Consider the following 18,721-nt stretch of genomic DNA (forward strand, 5'->3'; position numbering starts at 1 on the left):
AACAACTTTCTCACATCGCACTTGGCGAGAGTCTAGCCTTCTTACAGCTACAGAAGCTGAGGCGAAGCTAGATTGAATATGCCGTAAACTTGGCATTTGCAAGCTACACCAGACAAGGTTTCCAGGTATCATCAGCCTAAGCCCTACACATTACCACCCACACCTGACCAGAAGATAAAAGATTTGCATCAAAATAAATCGCCATGTATTGACCTGCAGGGGCCGATGATTATCATTACTTAGCAGCTAGCGTGGTTAATAGCCACCCCCCTCTGAGTAGCCGATGTACGCGAGGTCCGTGTGAGCCCTTCCTGCCTAAAATATCAAGGAACGATCCCTATTGGAGCGAGTTTGGGAGCGTTGGGTACGGCTTAGACTTGCATACCCCACCCATATAATAACATTCATATCACCTACTATGGTCCCAGCAGCCCAGAAGGTTGCAGCTTGTATACAGGTACGCAAGAAAGAGTCTAGAGGAGCAATTGTGTACGGTAAAAGCCTAGGTTATGCATAGTTTACCCTCGAGATTCATCCCCAGATATGAAGGCCTTCACTGCAGGTTGGCTGCTCGGGCTCCTCAGGACACTTCTACAGTTTCTCTTCGTGTTAATAGTGATGGAAATACGTAACCCTGAACTGTGTAAAAGGCATGGTATTCTTTTTTACAAGGGCGGTATATTGAGGGCACCTCGTAAGTTCCACGAGCGTTGTTTGGGGCTTAAGTCTACAAGGTGTCATGGACACAGTGGAATGTTATTCGTAATTCTAGAGTACACTGGTTAGAGATAAATGTGTTAATGACGCCGCTGAGGATGGCGATCACGTCCAAAGTAAACGCCATGTCAGGAATACGAAAATTTGCCTTTTCACTATGTCAGACTCAGTTTGGTACGGAGGGTTGTAACACCTTGAAGTTTCAATTGCTATGACAATAGCACCTCTATGGAAGCAACATGAAAGTAGATGACCTTCCCTCGCGATTTCAAAACGTGCAGTCGTGTATCTCCGTATATCGTCTTTGCCCAATTCATAAGTACCGTCGTGAGTATCCAGAACACCATAACAAGAAAGTTTAACAGCCGATCAATATAAGTGAACATTCATAGCAGATCTCTAATCCATATCCAGCATAGCAGTAACTGATGGTAAGGGGATCTTGGTATTTCTCTCCCCATCCTCATCCACCGCCAAAACCAGAAAGGCTTGTTTATGGAGAGGGTCAAAATTGGGATAGGCATAGACGAAACGCGCCGCATGAGGCACCTCAGACGATCTCGTGATGTGGTGGTGGCTGGAAACCTCGGATGGACTATTTGGTTTCGGACCCATCGGATGCAACGTGACAGACAATAGACTCTTTTGATCATCTATTCCGCCCTGTAAAGCGGCCTTCTCTTCCAGATCGATCACTTGTTCTGCGATAATAGCGCACAAGTGACTATTTAGCAGACCTTCCTGGCGAGAGGCGGACCGAAGCACCTCGACGGCCTGCCGGCGGATAGAAGGGTCACGACATAGTGTAGCCACGTCGTATAGGGGGCATATAATGCCCATATCCAGAGAAAAGGAAGGCCTCTTATGACCTTGGCTGAGAGTGTCGGACGGCGCCGGAGAGGTCAAGGATAGGGGCGTGTCAGTGTCGGCCGTGTTGATCACTGCCGCTGCCAGCGAGACAATTAGTTGAAACGTGGAGTTGTACTTATCCCACGACTGAAGATCCGTAACTCTGTTCCTACCCCGATCTAACAATACGAGTCGCCAGCACTGATAGATTCGTAGGATCTTCAACCCGATGGAGTCCCTGTAGGTGAGCTGAGAACCCCGAGATTCCTCGAAACGATGTAGGGCAAGTGACCACTTGTCCATGAGGGCTTGGGCTTGCTGCATTAAATTGGTGTACTGTTCCAAACCCGTGTCTGCTTTGCTGGGCTCTATTACGGAGTACTCCCGATATAATCGGCCCACATGATATTCAAAGCACTCATGGGCATCTGAGATGGAAAGGAAGCACTCGGGGACTTCCGCATGACGGCCTGCCGCTATGTGTGAATCATCCCTCAGAGCTTTGTCCGTGGCAGTTCGCGTCTATGTCATTAGTATCAGTCATCTACCCTATACGGAATGGAGATTGATGTACCAAGGTCAGAGCCTGATCCTGGAGGCGGTTGAGGGTCTTCCGCAAGTAGTCCATTTCCAAGCTAGTGACTGTCGATGGCTTTAAGTATGGGTGGTGATAAGTTCCTGAATGAGGGTCCTCGTAGACGTCCTTGAGAATTTTGATCCCGTTTCGGACATGGCCGACAGCCGACACGTAGTGGCCAGACATTATCTATAACGGTTACTCGATTTGTTGGGCTCAGAACAAGGGATATCATTCCTACTTCAATGAAAATAAACAGAATGCACGAGATCAAACACACGTCCACCGTTAGGCTCCGCGGGGAGCCCGCTAGCTGGCCCGGGCTCACGCGGGGCAATGAGTTCGAGGATCCCAAGAGCGCCCTGATAGCCGACACATATTGCTGCACAGCGAAGGTATCAACCCCTCGTTGGGTCAGCCAGTGGCCGTTCTCAAAGTTCTCGTGCAAGGAGCCTAATGCAATCAAGGCATGGTAAACGGCGGTCTCATGCTGGCTGACCCGCAACACAAGTCCGGACCAGAATTCGGACCCACAAAGTCCCGCTAAAGAAGACACGGTGCGTTCATAGAAGAACTGGAACGATCTTGTTTCCCGTGTGTTGCCCGGGTACTGCAGGGTCTGAGGGTAGATATATGGCAGCCGGAGACAAGTGTTCCGCTGGGGAGGCGGAGGACTTGGCGCCTCATACCCATCGCACTTGCGACCCGTTGATGAGCATTTCAAACAATGGGGCCTGGCTTCGTCACATTTGATGCGTCGCTCTACGCGGTCCAATTTAGTATCTGCCTTGCAGAATTTCACGGTCTAGACACCCGATCTGTCTTACTTCTATTCGAGGGTCAGCTGTATTCAGATTACCAGTCGCATCCAATCGCAACGAATGACGATGGATGGGAAATCAACAGAAGATCTAAACCGCTGTTACTTACTTGCACGTCAAGCAGCCTCTCTTGGCCCTAGGCCTGTAGGATCGCTGGCGATCCGGAGCAGCTAACACCGGCATTTTGGGAAAGGAGGACACAGATGCCGATGATCCCTTAACGTGTGCAATTTCATCCACGGGTCCCCTCTGCCCGCTGGACATCTTATTGGCCATCACGCCTGGCGAAGATCCACTCGGCTAATCACAAGGAGTATGGCGTACTTGGGGTCTTTGTTAGATATCCATGAAGTACTCCGTTATAGTCTGTGTGAAACTTATTGCTGTCTTCTATCTCAAACCAGCCAAATGTCGAACATATGCAGAGGGAAAGAGGCGGTGAACAGGGCGGTGCCTAATGACCTGGATAAATCTACAACCACAGAGAAGCTCTTCCCAACCCTAATCATGTGATGCTCTCGACCAAATGCGAATAGCGTATTAAATGACTTGTTTTCCACCTAAAGTCCATGATACCAAACCATTTATAACAACAGTATCAAATTTGACAGATCAAAGATTGGAAGGTTCCATGCAAGCTCGGCAAATAAGCTGATTGGCGATCTGTCAACGCTGGCTATGAATGTTGCCGACAATATAGTAACTGAAACTGGGGGAAAAGAGAAAACAAAGTCACCGTAAGACGCTGTGTTGGCTCGAACATTAGGATTTGTGGGCTATAATGCTACACGACTATACAGCCTAATTCAGCTTTCCTGATGTAGCATTATATACTATCCCAACATTAAGCCAGATCTTGAAAGACTGAATTCCTCTAGAAGTACATGAGTACTACCAGTGTAGTTACAATAGCCATGCATCCGTCAATGAAGGTATCTTAGATCTCAACGTCACCAAGTACATACACAAAATCCGAGATTTGCAGATAGCTAGTTCCTGCATGAAGTGGAGAATAGAGCTGTATCCCTCCCAGAGATGAGATGACCTCAATGGCCACTCCCACCAGGGCCTGATGGCGGAGTTCCAAGCTGATTTCCTGGTGGAGCCATGACCTGCTTGGTCCATTCTCGTTCAATCCCCGGCGAAGGTTGTGGGTCTCGCAACCGTTTTCCTTCAGAGTAAGCAACCATGTAAGCAAGCTCACCCCTATGAGTCTTCAGATATGGCAACGCTCTGCTACCATGGCATGTTGGATAACCATATTTGTCAATTATCATTACTTCATCTGTAGCCATGCGGTTAGAAAGCAGTCTAGAGTCTAACATGCAGAACACGTACCCAGATTGAAAAACCTTTGGGCTCCCTCGGCCTTCGACTCTGGTTCCTGAACCCTTTCAGAGCCTTTCACGTCTTGGCACCAGCAAGCAAGATTCTCTCTCTCCAGAGGTCGGTATTTGCAGTTCCAACATCTGCCTTTTTCAGGTCCCTTTCCCCTACGAACATTAGCCAGCATCGTGAGACACGGGAAGAGAGATATACATATGTTCTGCAACGAAGGTAGTTTTCTCTTTGTTGGATTTATCCGACTTCCAACCAATGCACGTATTCAAGGGCATAGCCGTCGTTAGTTCGAACGACTTCCCATCTTCCCCGAAAACATTGCACTTTGCGACCAAATGTTGTGGTGGGTATATATTTTGTCCTTCATATTTGCCAAACTGCACTATCTCGATATCAGGACACCGGCGGCGCCATTCGGAATAGAGCACTTTAAAGCTTTCCGGATTAGACGGCTTGGATTTGCCTGCGCCTTGACCAGCAGCTAAAGCTGACAGATATAAAGCAACGATAAGTAACATAAAATACATCTCTTGAAAGTTCAAACAGAAGTATTCCAGAAATATAAGGAGAACGTGAAGACCACGTTAATGGATAGCAGTCTTTCAAGCACCCCTACAATGACCTCGTCTGGCGATTTATATAATTCTGGATACTTCAAGCCTTCTTATTCTTGTCATTCTAGCCAGCTAAGGCCACCCCTGAGCTCAATAACATGGACATTATATCGAACCAGGAACAGTTTTGTTTCTTTGTTAAGTCAGCACGGGCGTACCGGGCAACGGCGTGGGGGTAACATCTAAAAGGTGCTACCCATCTGTGTAAGGTTAACTGAAAATTTTCCGGGCTGATCAAGGGACCTAATCCAATTAGCTGTCATACAGTAAAGAAAGAAAAGGCTGCAATGACTCTTCCGGTACGGCAACCCGATTACCCCATTGGTCTGTGTCCATGCATATAATCTCCTGGTCGAAGGTAGATGTGGCAGCACAACCATCCGGCAAAACACGGGACATCGTAGATCTAGGTCATACAATGAGCGGAAATTTACCAGGTACAGGTACTCTATTAAGACCAGTAACACAAGCAACCGAGACGCCCTAAAGGGATGAAGCGGCTCACCATGATGAATGAGACACAACTCTTGACTGGCTTGGTTACCACCTGACAATGGATATGGGACGCTCAAGAAGGTTTGATTTAGATTCAGACACAGTTTATCATTACAGGATTTGAGATACAGGGTAGACATGTTGAATGAAGACTATGCTGTGATTGGCTCGAGAAAACGCTGGATGGGGTTGGTATCAGTTTATCTCCCCCAAACGTATCTTTCGCAATCAGGGCGGAACTTTATATTTCCCAATAACAGCAAGAGAAGAGGGGGAAGGATATTCTTATAGCTTCCAACGTGAAACCGTTGTTAATACTCCGTAGTTGCGAGGAAGACTTTTGAAATGAACTTACCAGGCCAGATACGCGACAGTTCTGCGGGGCATTAGTTAGAGGTAGTCATGTTTAGATTAGGCGTGTTTCTGTTGTACAAATTGGACCGAGGCGTCTCCCAAAGAGGGTGTCAAGATGCTCATAGCACCGCTATGGCCTGGTAGAGGTACCAGTGCACCTGCACCATGTTCATACGTCCAACTGTAGTTGCATTAAGACGGCAATTATACCTTAACTGGCTATGTAATAGAAACTTGTGGTTCGCTGGGGGTGTTCCTCACGTGGACGTCCTTCCCCTTGATGAGCATTCCTGCATCAGCAGCAATCAACCAAAGAACTTCTGGAATTCCGGCAAAGAGAGTTCTCGAGCATTTATCGCATTGTAAAATTAGCACCAAGGGGCCAAGAGTGCATGCTTCCCTTGATTGGTGCTGGATCAGCTTGATTGAGTTCCAGTAAACTCTCCCTGTACCGGTGCCCGGAGTCGGGCCAGGTCTTATCACAATGATTCCAGGTGATCTGTATCCTCCCAGCCACGCGCCCTGTAATACCTAATTATGTATGAAATTGGTCTCTGGATTTCCTGCCAATTAAATCCGCAGCGAGTGTAGTAAACGTGAGGGACTCATACCTACCATACCTTCTTCCGTATCACCACATTCAAGCTCTCCGAGGTTGTAGATGCGACCATATACCAACCAGAAACTGATCCGGTTATCTGTTCCTGGATTCTATTCTGGGAACGTCTAGGATCATGACTTCTGCAGTCTCTCAGCCCCTGAGGGTTCTCGTGACTACTAATACGGCACGGGCGGTACCATCGCCATTACCATTGGGTGTATGGAGTAGTCTGGCTACTCATTCTGGCTATCACAAGCATCTTGCGGATTGTCCCCGCAAATCCGGATTTGAGGGTGGCCGTCGGTCTGGGGGACCGTTTATGATAAATACTGCCATTTAAGGTATGTTTAAACCGCCGGTGTGGGACGGGTTGCCACCGAACCGCCGGGGACGGATCCATCCTTGGGTTCTAGATCAAGATAGGACTCTGAAGAGCCAATGGTGGGGAGCCATGCGCTGGGCTGGACTCTTTGGGCTCGACGGCAGGGGGTTCTTGATAACACTTTCAGCCATTCGGTTCGGTCCCGTTGTGGCCCTACCGATCACCTGATCGGCACCTAGCTATATCTCCCGTTGGAATTGGCCACCTGATTGTCATCGCAGGTCATCGGTATCGGGCCTGAATGCTTGGATATGGTTCGGATAGGGTTTCGAGAGCTCCGTGTCAAGCGGATCGTGATGGCTATTTAGAAGAGCAGACGTCTGCGAAAGTCAAGTGTAATCAACAGCAACTCCAAAGCAAAGTTCCATCATCAGAGTCTCAGCCTCTTTAGTTATCTTAATAATAACAAAAACATCTTCACACAATGTCTTTCTTGAGGAACTTCTTTGGTACCTCCGCTACGGCGGTCAAGGAGGAGGGGAACACACCTATCCGTGCTCTGCCTGCTTCCTGGTACACTTCCCAAGCCATGTACCAGCTTGAGCGACGCTCCATCTTCTCCCGCAAGTGGCTCCTCACTACCCACAAGGCCCGCGTTCCCAACGCTGGTGACTGGGTCCAGTATGACGCAGCTGGCTACGAATTCGTTGTCATGAAGGACCACCAAGGAAACATCAAGGCTTGCCTCAGCAGCGACCTCGCCCCTGTTCACACACACATTGACCGCAACGGCTTCGTCTGGGTCAACCTGGATGCCAGCGAGACCCCCGAAGTCGCTTGGAAGGACGACTTCGAGGGAGTCGATGAGCAGCCCCGATTCCAGCACTACAACTTCGACGAATACAACTTCGACCACACATGGGACATGGAGGGCGACTTCAACTGGAAGATTCTCGCCGATAACTACAATGAGTGCTACCACTGCCAAGTCGCTCACCCCGACATCCCTACCATCGCCGATCTCAACTCCTACTATGTCAAGACCAAAGATGGCCACATCCAGCACTACGGTGCTCAGCGACAGGACCAGATTGACAAGGGCTTCCGCATCGCTACTACCTACTTCTGGCCCAATGCTTCTTTCAACATCTCGTAAGTGTCTTCTTCCACTCATCAAACTTAAGGCCCTGACTAATCATGATTCCAGCCCACACTTCTTCTTCATGCAGCGATTTACTCCCATGAGCCCCACCAAGTCCGTCATGCGCTACGAAGTCTATCGGCATAAGGACGCTAGCGACGACCAATTCAAGCTTATCAGCGACATGTACAAGCGAATCATGTCCGAGGACAAGTACCTCTGCATCCACACACAGAAGAACCTGAATGCCGGCGTCTTTGTCAACGGCCAGCTCCACCCGGAGATGGAGATGGGTCCTCTCCACTTCCAGAAGACTGTACGGGAGGTCGTGACCGAACACAACAAGAAGGAAGACGCCGCTGGCCACGAGATCTGGCCCGCTCAACGAAGTCTTCCCCAGGAATCTGTTGTCAGCCAAGATACCTTCACTTTCCCCACACCTGTGGACGGCTACACCGAGAAGGACGACTTGAAGGGCAGCCTCAATGCCAACCTTGCCACGGCAATCGCTGTCTAGGGGAGCTCGTGGTGGACCGGAAAAGGGAAAGAATTCCATTCGTAATAGAATTTACCATTGCACTTAATGATCATGATTAGAACTTAGCAGCCTGTTTGAGCAGAATTTAGCCTTGTCAGAATGAATCTTTTTTTTACATTCCATCTTACTACTTCTGGGGCCTTGAGGACGTGGATAATACGTAACCCTCTCTACCTTTGCGGTTGTTATCGTTCTGGAAATTATTACCTATTCCGGATAGCCCACCCGGGGCATCCAGTATCTTAGCCAATCAGATACTGTCTAGATACGCTATCCTGAAGAAGATTAGCAGATCTTGGCATACATACGAGGAGTATAGTAAGGGTTCAGTTGAAGCCTGCAGGTACTCGGTAGTTTGTTGTTCTGCCTACAACTGAACGCAAGGGAGGAGGTGCAGGGCGGTGAGAGCCCGCGCATTCCATTCAATTAGGCAGCGATAGGTGCCTGGGGAACAAACAAGCTTAGAGATGTCACATCCTTATGTAAATCTTCATATTTAGGGCCCTTAACGACAAATGCCTCGATTGCTTTCAAGAGAAAGACAGAAGCGCTCACAACAGGATGCCCTGGCAGGCGCAAGTATGCACGTTTTGCGAAAAGCAATATGTGCACAAGAGAGGCCTCCGTGACCACCTGTATCGATACACAGGGGAAAGGCGAATACCCGCTGATGGACTCCATGACGTCTTGAAGATTGAGAGGATTCTCGATCCTGATGCAAGAGATCAGTGCCAGTATCGATGCCCAGGTTGCTCCAAGATCATCAACCTGCGGCGGCAATTCATTGAACATGTTATTTATTCCGGACACGACAATGTTCCAGATGGTGATTCCCAACCAGGCACCAAGAGACGACGCCGGAATCGAGAATGGCCATTTCGGTTTGAAGAGGAAACGGTTAAAGTCTGGCAAAGGACAGGAACCTTTCCTTTTCTTCGACTTCCTTTCGGTCTGTAGTTCATTACTGGGAGAAGGAATCGGCGTTCCGCCGTCTTGTTGTCACAAAGAGGACGGATTTACTAATGCCTGTCCAACTTAGAACTTCGATACATGATATACAAGTTCGTTCTCTGCTTTGGTAATATTAAGTTCGGAAAACACCTCTCGTCATCGTTTGTTTATCCAGATCGGCAAGGGTTCTGGCTACAGCACAACCCGAAAAACAACCTTTTGACTCTGCTGGCTGCCAACCGTCAGGTCTACGACGAGGCACGACGGGTGCTCTACAGCCTCAATTCTTTCATCTTCGAAGTGTCAGATCAGATCCCGGTATTCCTGATCGGTATTGGCCAGGAGAATGCGGCGTTTCTGCAATCAGTACGATGGATGAATGGGCCGTGGCATGCCGAGAACCAGATTGATTCTATTCGGCAATATCTGACGCGGTCAGAAGAAGAGCATATCTGGAATGATGAGAAGTCATATCTGAGTCTCTTCGCAAGGCTCGTTAACAAACCTCTTGATTATGTTATTGCTCACCACAATCATCACCTGGTGCGGTTGGACTCAGACTGTGTACCATCGCGTGGCTACCGAGTGCGCTATCGCATGCAAGCGATTTTTGGAGAAGCTGATGGAGAGGTCAGCGAAACGATAGGAACAGAGGGGACTATATCTTTCGAAGTGTACAAGTGCCCTAGGGAATATGACTTCAAAACATATCAATATATCATAGATAGCAAATAGCCTTTTAACACGGGAGATACAATAATGGCCTTGAAAGGAGTCCAGGCAGTGCCAAATATGCGCAATTGTTTCGAAATTTCCATCACGCGTCGGTTCTACCCTACCTCTGTTCCCAAGAAGCTTTCAAATCCACTCTCCTTGGCTCTGAATGTCTGTCATTGCCCGGCTTGAGCTTTCATAGAATGGTGTTTATTCATTAGCATAAAGTATGCGACTAATAAAACATGGTTTGGCGTCTTTGAAGATTTTGCTCATTTTTCCAGTCTCAAGAAGACCTGCTCAACAAAAGTCCCACTATATCAAGATTCAGCGCCCCTGCATTATCACTGCTCTCGAGAAATAATTTCACACACTGTTCTATCCAATCAAATCAAAAACATCCAAGAGAACATTAAATACTAGACACCTATGCCAGCGTTTCAATATCCTACACTGCATTCTAGGTATCAAGAGAGGATTGCATACCCTGTTCCATCCAATTAAATCAATATAAATACTCAAAAGAACGCTAAATTGCTTAGTGCCTGCGCTAGCTTTCCGGCCTCCTCCGCCTTCACTGCATTTTTAGTTCTCAAGAGAGGATATCCATCTTGCTTCCCATCTATGAGACTCTAGCTGTTCATTCGGTCTACCCTCACTGCACTTTTAGCTCCCCGCAGGATGCTGATACGAGTTTACCGTCCAATAAAAATTCCACAGCTCATATTCACGTTGGGGGAGTCGATAGTGAGCTCACTATTTCTGTGCGAACTCTATCGACTGAATATAATTTAGCTGTTTCATTCATACTTGGACCCTATTAAGTGGAAAGAATCATGATGGGTAGCGTCATGGGCGAATTCAAGTTGTCAGATCGGGCGATATATTCAGGGATTGTCGACACACCACGTAGCACTTCATTTTGAGGAGTGAGAAGGGCTTACAATTATGCAGTACTTTGAAGAAAAAGTATTGAGTAAAGCCTTACTACTGAAGTCTGTGTAGCTGTAGTTGAACCGACACTTTAGTTAATAGAAACCTTTATTGTTCCATATTGGAATACATATATAGATGCAACAGAAATGCGTCACAAGTACATATATATTTTAGAGATGAGAGGCCTCTCAGCTTCAAAAAAGGGCCCATGGAAGTACATTAAGAAGGAATTCTAAACTTCTAGTATAGTATTAGAGTTGTCTAAGAAGATGGTGATAATTCTATCTTCGCCGTTTCTCATGGATCTTTTCATGTCGTTTCTTGTCATTACTCCTCGCAAACCCCTTGCCACACTCAGAGCACCGAAATGGTTTCTCTCCGGTATGGATTCTCTTGTGATCCTGCAGGATATTCTTCCTCGCGAGGCGCTGTCCGCAAATAGGACATTCATAACGGGCACCTACTGGCCTCTTCCGCTCATAAGGTGTGAACGTTTCGCCCAGGTCGCCCTCCTCGGGGTGAAATCTCTTCATGTGTGCCGTGAGTCGGCTTTTCTTGGCAAATCCCATCCCATTCATTGTACAGTTCTCTACTGTGCAACGGAATGGTCGGTTGTGATGGTCGTCATGCTTGTCGCGGGCTATCGCATTTTTGAAACCCTCGTGGAAATAGAAGCACAATACCTTGGGACAGCGGAAGGGGTACTCATCATAGAGCCTGGATAGAACAACTGTATCATCTGTGCTTAGATCTTCCAGCAGTTTTCGGTTGCGAGCTAGCGTTTCCTTGAGCAAAGGAATGCTCACATTGTTGCGTGATTCCAAGTCTCCCCTTTGGCTGCAGCAGATATGATTCCAGATTCTGACAAGGTTGTAATAAAAGGGGTACTGTTGAAAGAATGCACAATCTATCCACACTTGCTCCAGAATGCTGCTGCCATCTACTGAAAAGCTTGCTTGATAGAAGCCCACGAAATGCTCGAATTCTCGGGATATTCTTGCAACTCGGTCTTGGCCGTTCATTCCCTCTTCCAGGAAATCATGTTTCTTCTCAATCAATGTCCCTATATGTAGAAACCAGGCTGCCACCGCGTAGTCTTGGAAGGCAAAGTCACCACTCGAAGCATTCTCCCGGAGTCTTGAGGCGGAAACATCAGGCCTAAAGATATCAAGGCTAAGATACCGCAGGCAACGAAGAGCGAGGTCGCACTCCGCTGCAGATATTCGTATATTGCTTTTCTGGATTATGAACCTAGTTCTGTGTGAGCGCTTGGCTATATCCGGGGAGAGGAGAGAGATTTATTACAGTCTAGCTGTGCTGTGGACAAGCTCGATTCGGTTACCCTTGAGAACCTGAACAAGAGATCCGCACAATTCTTGAACATCGTCTTCTAGTCTGCGGTCGGGATTGACTTCACTCGAACGACCCCATGTCTTGATATCGGTGGATAATGCCACTTGTATCTCTGTCCACTTCAGAGGCCTTTTCGAGCATACTAACCAACCGAGCAATAATTCCGTATATTCATATTGTTTTGAACCGAGGTCACGCTTGAGGCGCTCCATGATTCGGACATATCTACCCAGCAGTTAGTCATCGGCTAGGAAACTGAAATTGAAACGCTGGCAGAAGAGGGTCACGTACGCTTGGTCGATCTCACTGGGTAATATTGCAGCGGTGGTCTCAGTGCGAAAGTCTTCCTTGGTTGGTTGCTCTTTCAAATTGTTCATGACCAGCTTAGCGAACAGAAACATTCCTATAGAAATGTTAGGAGACACCATATATGTCAGGATACATTTTCTCCCTTCACCATCTGCTCTTGTACATATAACTTGCACAACATCTTTGAGGTACTCGTTGCCAAATCCAAACTTCTGGAACTCGCGTTTTCTGCACTCACAATACTTTTGGATGTCTTGCCTGTTGTGCTCCGGTTCCAGCGCAAGCATCTCAGCCTCCGGTAATGCATTTTTGACTTCATTCATGGGACGACTTAGAAAGAGGACGCGAAGTTTCCCTTTCGAATAGATTTCGTTTTTCCGGACCAAAATCCTAAATGTGTCAATCGGATCCTTTCTTTGTTCTTCACACTCGTCCACGCCGTCTATGACCACGTTTAATCGAGAAATCCGTTCACAAAACACCTCCAGAATACCATGTGCTGTGGACAGATCCGATAACATGAGGCTTCCCGAGCTCTTGATCTTCGCGTGGCAATAAGGGATCAATTCGCGGTGCTGGCGCGCAAGTTGCAAGAGAATACCACGGAGCACTGCAATCGCAGAGTTTCTCGACTTCACTTTTTCCTTGCAGTAGAAGTAGCATGTAAGTGAAGAGGAGTCCCCCAGGCAGGCCTCAATTATGACCGATGCTAGATATGTTTTACCTGGTAGATGCATACGTTAGAAAGTTTTGCACAAGGAAGCCAGAGGTATTGATAGGTACCGGTTCCCGGACGCCCATTGATCCATAGCATAGAGTTGGATGACTGCTCTGGCTCCGGAGATAGCCATTTCTTGACCTTTTCATTCTCCAGAATCCAGCTACCGCTACCTGGGTAAAAGCTTCGGTCACGGCAGATGTTGTTGTGATCACTCTCAGTCTCGGCGCCTTTAGCGTCTGCAACATCTTCGACGCCTGAAACCCCTGCAGCGCCTGCAATCCAGCATCTGACCTCATCATACATCTTCTCTCGTACTATTTTCTGCTTCTCCTTGGACAAGTGCATGTTGTTGCTAGTGCTCTCGAGGTGGTTTCGGATTTCTTGCGCATCCATAGGATAGTATCCCGGGTGGCTGTATAAGGCCATGGTCTTATCTTCGATCAGTGTCCTATGGGAGCCAATTTCGCCCAAAATGAGAACAAATATTGCTTCGAAGTCTTTCCATAGTGGTCGAAATACGGTTCTTAGAGCTGCGGTGTGCAAAATCAGTACCCTTCACCAGGTAGACATCGTGATCCCATACCTCTCCCGGAGTATAATATAATTGCATTCTCATGGAATTCCAGAATAAGAGCAAAAGTTCTTGCCAATATTCGCTGCAAGCCGACATAGCTCTTGAAGAACTCACGATAGGCTCCAAGCATTGGCAGCTGGTCACCAATACCTTCGTAGGCTGCCAGAAGCGTGTCGAATAGATCCACATTACCCTTTGCTGCCTAGGATCACATCAGATCGGAATTTGGACAGGCCATGAGAGACTCATACCTGCAGTAAGGCCTTCACTGGACCCCAAATAAGAGACATATCTTTGCTGGTGCCTAGGATATCCTCCAGAACGGTTCCAATCTGTTCCATCGCTTGAATAAAGCGCTCGATACGACGAAGATTTCGCAGTGAGTGCGATTGTCCTTGTTCATCCTGAATCTTCTTCAGCTCTTTCTTCAAAGCACGAAGGTCTGTGGCCTTGAAGGCGTCCAGCTGCTCCTTTTCGAGTCCCTCTTCAAAGTGCTTTGTAACTCTATGAAACATATCTTTGGGAAGCGAGTCGGGGACCATTTGAAGATCTAGTCGACTACGAGAGACAATGGAAGGTTGTGTAGAATATCCGGAGCTGCCTATTTTTCAGTTAGTGAAAGCCCGCAAGTAGACGAGTTGGAAAGCAGCCATAGTTATGGTTGGGGACTCACCATTCGGCGTTCCTGGCTGTGATGGTTGGTCGTGAGATACGTACTGCGCCAAAACCTCCTTCGCAACTGAAGCAGCAACTGCGGCTGCATAGTCCTGCCATTTCTTATTCTTGTGACTGTCGGCGTAGTCACACACGCCTTTGATGATCAAGCAGTTGAACTTGTCCCAGACCCCAGCCCCTTCCATCTCGAACGCTATCACACCTTCTGACTTTGCATGCTGGTCCCTATGCTCCGCTGACTTCTGAACTGTGTCCGCACATCCGATCGAGCCAAAATGTATTAGCGGAGTCGGAATCTCGAGTTCTGCATCTCTTTCGCGCAGCCGGGTACGCGGCTCTAATCTGTTCTCATCGCATTGAAGCTCGTCGCAGGTAGCTGTTACAGATGCTTCGCATACTGAGCCTGGTACCCCAGACATATTGCACACCCAGCAGCCAAAATGGTGGCTGTGTATATAATCGGGCTCAAAGAGCTTGTCCTCAGTTGCGCCAGGGTATTTTGCCATGGAGTCTGGGTGCTGTAAAAGAGCTTTGAGATGCTCCATTGTTTTCTCTTGAAAATATTTTAAGTGAAAGGCTGTTTTCCAACGTTGTAGTAGTCCCCACACATCTTCATTTAGCCGCCCGTGAGTGTCCAGGATGGTGTTCTTTCTTTTAAAACTGTTGGGGTACTGTCGACCATAATCCAACTCGACAAGGATCTCACTGATCATCACGTCGCCGAGGACAATCTCTGTGCCGTCCGCCTTGCGGGGGATTGCACCGCAGATTCCGACCAGCAAAGCAAGCTTAATTGAAGTAAAACTCATCCTGAGATAGCTAGCTGCAGAGGATGCATGCACTTTCCCCATCTTCGGCAAGGTAACGACGACCACGCTGTGCTTGCCACTCCTTCCATAACTGTAGTGGTTATTGTCCCCCACGGCCCTCCCATAAGTATGATGAGCATCATGCCAGACCTCGTCTAAGGAGCACAGAACAGCATTTGTTTCGAGCGATAAAGCGCAAATGATTGCAATTTCGAAGTCATTTCGACGTAAGGGACGATGTCGCTCATTCATGGCGGTATGTAGTTGACAACATCGTCGAGGAGCGAGGAGCGCACGTTAAGACGTGGGCAAGGCTGAACTGTCCAGCCACTGCCATGAAACCTGAGCTCTGATTCGTCCTGCGCTTGCGCGGTACTGATCTGTGTATTGCCTCGTATTCAAGATCTTATTCCTCACATCGTGGTTTATGAACAGTGGCCTCTTTGTCTTATCATTTTGATAGGTATCAATATACCCTCACTTCCTCCTATTCGCAGCGATTGTCGAGCTCTAAGTCTATGTAGGATGTATGCTTATCTCTCTTTGTGTCCTACTATATTAGCACGATGCCTAGTAAATAGGTTACGAGAGCTTCCTCATATAGCGTTGGTCCAAGCTCAAAGTGGAAGTAAAACCAACAACACCCATATAGTTATGCCTTGACCAAACAGGCACTGGACGACAGGTACCAGGCACACTGTACCAGTACGCTACAGTTTAACCCCAAGCACGCCAGCCTCTCTAGTGCCGAGAACTAGTAGAGCAAACTGCCGCTGACTGCATTCCCGAGAGTGGATGTACCAATCAGCCGATGCCAGATGTATGTATATACGTCGTCATCTAAGCCCCGGTGAGGCGCCTCCAGGTAGTTGGGCAAATCGCAAGCTCAGCCTGCTTCAGCTGATCCTACCAGCATACTAGTATGGAGTACTTCGTGGTGACACGCTCCCAATGCACCGCCCCTCTACTGGCCACCACTGGATGTCACCTGATAATATCCTACTTTCTGCACAGCCACACTCGCCCTAGCATATTCCGGTCACACTGTTTTCTCAACTGTATACAATTTCTCGTGTTGAATATTCTGTTCCAAATAATAGAGATCACGTTTTTGTGCTGAAACAAAAAACCGTGTCTGACTAATTCCAGACCCACCCAAAAGATGTGGAGAAGTCAAATAGCTGTCATCATCGACAGGGGCATTATCGATCTTCATTCTTCCTTCCAACCATAACCAGACCCAAATCTAGAAATCAAGCAAACTACCTATCATGGACCGCATTCGCGAGGCAAGCACTGCCTCAACCTTCAAAATTCAGCATAAACTAACCCAACTCCCCAGAAAATGAAAGCCCTCCAGACGGAGGCCGACGAAGCGCAAACCGAAGTGGAAAAGCTCACGGCAAAAATCCAAGAGCTAGAGCAGGATAATCAAAGCAAGGATGAAGAGATTGCTGCGCTCTCCACCCGCCACCAAGAGCTCGAGGAGCAGGTGGAAGAGACGGAGAAGCTAGTCCGCGAGGTGAAAAAGCTGTATGATTTTCTCAATCCTTTGCATATTCATGGTATTTCTCTGCTAACTAGGCTAGACTCAACGAGGATGATATCCAGGCTGGCCATTATGAACGCCGTGCCCAGGCGCTCCAGGCCGATAGCGACAAATGGGAGGCCAAGTATAATGACATGGCCGCTAAACATGCCGAGCTTCAGAAGAATCTGGATAGCTTGCTTAGCGAGATGGGTGAGGTATAAACATAGAGCATTTTGTACTATAAAACAATAAATTACTTGTTTCAATATCCCAGGGGCATTTTGTAGCAGATGAAATTCCCAATTCCCACACCTGATCAGCCACTGAGAAGAGTTCTGACATAATAAAACCAGCGAATCGTCACTATGTTGGGTAGATCACATATGGAAGCATAACTAGGTTCACAGTATTCAATTTGGGATTTCCGAGCAAATATAAGAAGAATTGTGAATATACATCACCCAACTACAACTTTGGTTGTCCACTTTGTGTTGCTAGTATGGATCTCTCCTTACCAGCCGATTGTCCTCCGTAATCTCCAGCTTGGCTCCTATGTAGACTTCTAGTTCCCGAGACACCAAGTGTGGTGGTGCTATAACTTCACCTTTCGCCCTATTGGCAATCACTACTACTGAGGCTGGCCTATGTCAAACATCAAGAGGGCGAAGTTAAGTGTGATGGAGGATCTATTATACAGGCGAGATAGCCTATCAACTAGGTAAGGAGACGTAGGCAAGGAGACATCTACCATCGGCTTGATAGTAGAACAGAGTAGATTTACTGACACTTTGCTCTTCTCCCTTTATCTTTGGCTACTCTTGGATAACTTGAGATCCTCCTTTACCCAGGGGGACCAGGAATAGGGCTGATTAATCAAGTGATGTTTTGCCAAAACCGCCAAAGGCTGCAAAAAAAGACGACATAATACTCAGTGCTCTGTGCAGCTGTCAGGCCCTTTTTCTTTTTTTTTCTCTTTTTCCTAGTGATTTATTGGCTTAAGTAGGAATACACTACACTTTTAGTCCCTGTGAGAGACTGTCAACTCAAATCGCCTCGTACATGCAATAAGCACTCTGCGTCATTGGGCAGACAATCCCAAGTTTGCCAAGCCGCTGTTCTGTGTACTGCACTTTAAGTGCCTGCGAGGGGCTGTCTGTCCAAGCGTTATTACTCGTCAGCCCCGCCAACACTGCATTTATAGTGGCAAGAAGGAGTTGTAGTTGTCCTCCGACTTTAATCTCTACCAACCGGAACCAGTGCAAAATCTCCGCTCAATGAGTGGCTGGATTAGCTGACTACTGCATTGCAAATCTTAGTTCCATGGGGCTTACTCTCACCAAACAGGGCTTTTCATCCTCGTAAAACTTGAAGAACAAACAACAAAGCATCCCAGAGCCTGTGTCCACATACACCAAGACTCTATGTCAGGTTAAAGATATAACAAGAAAGGAGGTCTGTCACAGATACACAGCCAACTCAAGTAGAGCTCCATTACTGGGGTAGCCATGTTTACCTTTCTGCTGGCGATCTTATCTCACTGTGGGACTGGAAGCTATTGCTGTAGTTAAGCTGAGCCTCATCTTTTAATTCTAAAGGTCACCTGATAGGGCTTATATTCCGTAAGCAAAGCGTAGACATGGAGTACACTGGTTTACTTAACTATCTCACTAAGCTGACTTCGCCAACCACTAAACAAGAACAACCAATATGCTTCTGGCAAAATTTGCCACTGCACTGCAATTTTAGTCTCCCGGAGAGGTTGTTATAAACCATCTCTA

At 47.5% G+C, this 18,721-nt stretch overlaps 5 protein-coding genes across 5 annotated transcripts; 3 read left to right on the top strand and 2 right to left on the bottom strand.

Annotated features, from left to right (window-relative positions):
- Positions 1-926: 926 nt before the first annotated feature.
- On the bottom strand, positions 927-3,339 carry BDV37DRAFT_237487 (Zn(II)2Cys6 transcription factor domain-containing protein). Its single transcript, XM_032080735.1, has 5 exons — positions 3,074-3,339; positions 2,971-2,972; positions 2,385-2,905; positions 2,141-2,332; positions 927-2,088 (listed from the first exon to the last, which is right to left on the bottom strand). Exons 1-5 carry the CDS (start codon positions 3,238-3,240, stop codon positions 1,117-1,119), a joined length of 1,854 nt encoding a protein of 617 aa, XP_031946201.1. The 5' UTR covers positions 3,241-3,339; the 3' UTR covers positions 927-1,116.
- Positions 3,340-7,030: 3,691 nt separating this feature from the next.
- On the top strand, positions 7,031-8,449 carry BDV37DRAFT_237489 (uncharacterized protein). Its single transcript, XM_032080736.1, has 2 exons — positions 7,031-7,843; positions 7,899-8,449. Exons 1-2 carry the CDS (start codon positions 7,176-7,178, stop codon positions 8,347-8,349), a joined length of 1,119 nt encoding a protein of 372 aa, XP_031946202.1. The 5' UTR covers positions 7,031-7,175; the 3' UTR covers positions 8,350-8,449.
- A 735-nt stretch (positions 8,450-9,184) lies between these two features.
- Positions 9,185-10,056, top strand: BDV37DRAFT_278400 (uncharacterized protein; the record flags this gene model as incomplete). Its single annotated transcript, XM_032086044.1, has 2 exons — positions 9,185-9,319; positions 9,433-10,056. 2 exons carry the CDS (start codon positions 9,185-9,187, stop codon positions 10,054-10,056), a joined length of 759 nt encoding a protein of 252 aa, XP_031946203.1.
- Positions 10,057-11,252: 1,196 nt separating this feature from the next.
- BDV37DRAFT_268086 (uncharacterized protein) lies at positions 11,253-15,412 on the bottom strand (the record flags this gene model as incomplete). Its single annotated transcript, XM_032084119.1, has 8 exons — positions 11,253-12,222; positions 12,277-12,549; positions 12,616-12,727; positions 12,782-13,357; positions 13,519-13,884; positions 13,938-14,130; positions 14,180-14,529; positions 14,602-15,412. The coding sequence occupies 8 exons, from the start codon at positions 15,410-15,412 to the stop codon at positions 11,253-11,255; spliced, it is 3,651 nt and encodes a 1,216-aa protein (XP_031946204.1).
- A 1,345-nt stretch (positions 15,413-16,757) lies between these two features.
- On the top strand, positions 16,758-17,164 carry BDV37DRAFT_278402 (uncharacterized protein; the record flags this gene model as incomplete). Its single annotated transcript, XM_032086045.1, has 2 exons — positions 16,758-16,945; positions 17,002-17,164. 2 exons carry the CDS (start codon positions 16,758-16,760, stop codon positions 17,162-17,164), a joined length of 351 nt encoding a protein of 116 aa, XP_031946205.1.
- Between the last annotated feature and the right edge of the window lie 1,557 nt (positions 17,165-18,721).

This window comes from Aspergillus pseudonomiae, assembly GCF_009193645.1.
Source record: "Aspergillus pseudonomiae strain CBS 119388 unplaced genomic scaffold BDV37scaffold_4, whole genome shotgun sequence".
Classification (NCBI taxonomy): domain Eukaryota; kingdom Fungi; phylum Ascomycota; class Eurotiomycetes; order Eurotiales; family Aspergillaceae; genus Aspergillus; species Aspergillus pseudonomiae.

Bases quoted from the DNA above. Each gene is read 5' to 3' on its own strand.
- BDV37DRAFT_237487 (XM_032080735.1), bottom strand. From the start codon at position 3,240: ATGGCCAATAAGATGTCCAGCGGGCAGAGGGGACCCGTGGATGAAATT. The intron at 2,333-2,384 runs GTAGGAATGATA...TAACCGTTATAG, and splicing joins TTCTGTTTATTTTCATTGAA to ATAATGTCTGGCCACTACGT. The intron at 2,089-2,140 runs GTACATCAATCT...CTAATGACATAG, and splicing joins AGGATCAGGCTCTGACCTTG to ACGCGAACTGCCACGGACAA.
- BDV37DRAFT_237489 (XM_032080736.1), top strand. From the start codon at position 7,176: ATGTCTTTCTTGAGGAACTTCTTTGGTACCTCCGCTACGGCGGTCAAG. The intron at 7,844-7,898 runs GTAAGTGTCTTC...TCATGATTCCAG, and splicing joins AATGCTTCTTTCAACATCTC to CCCACACTTCTTCTTCATGC.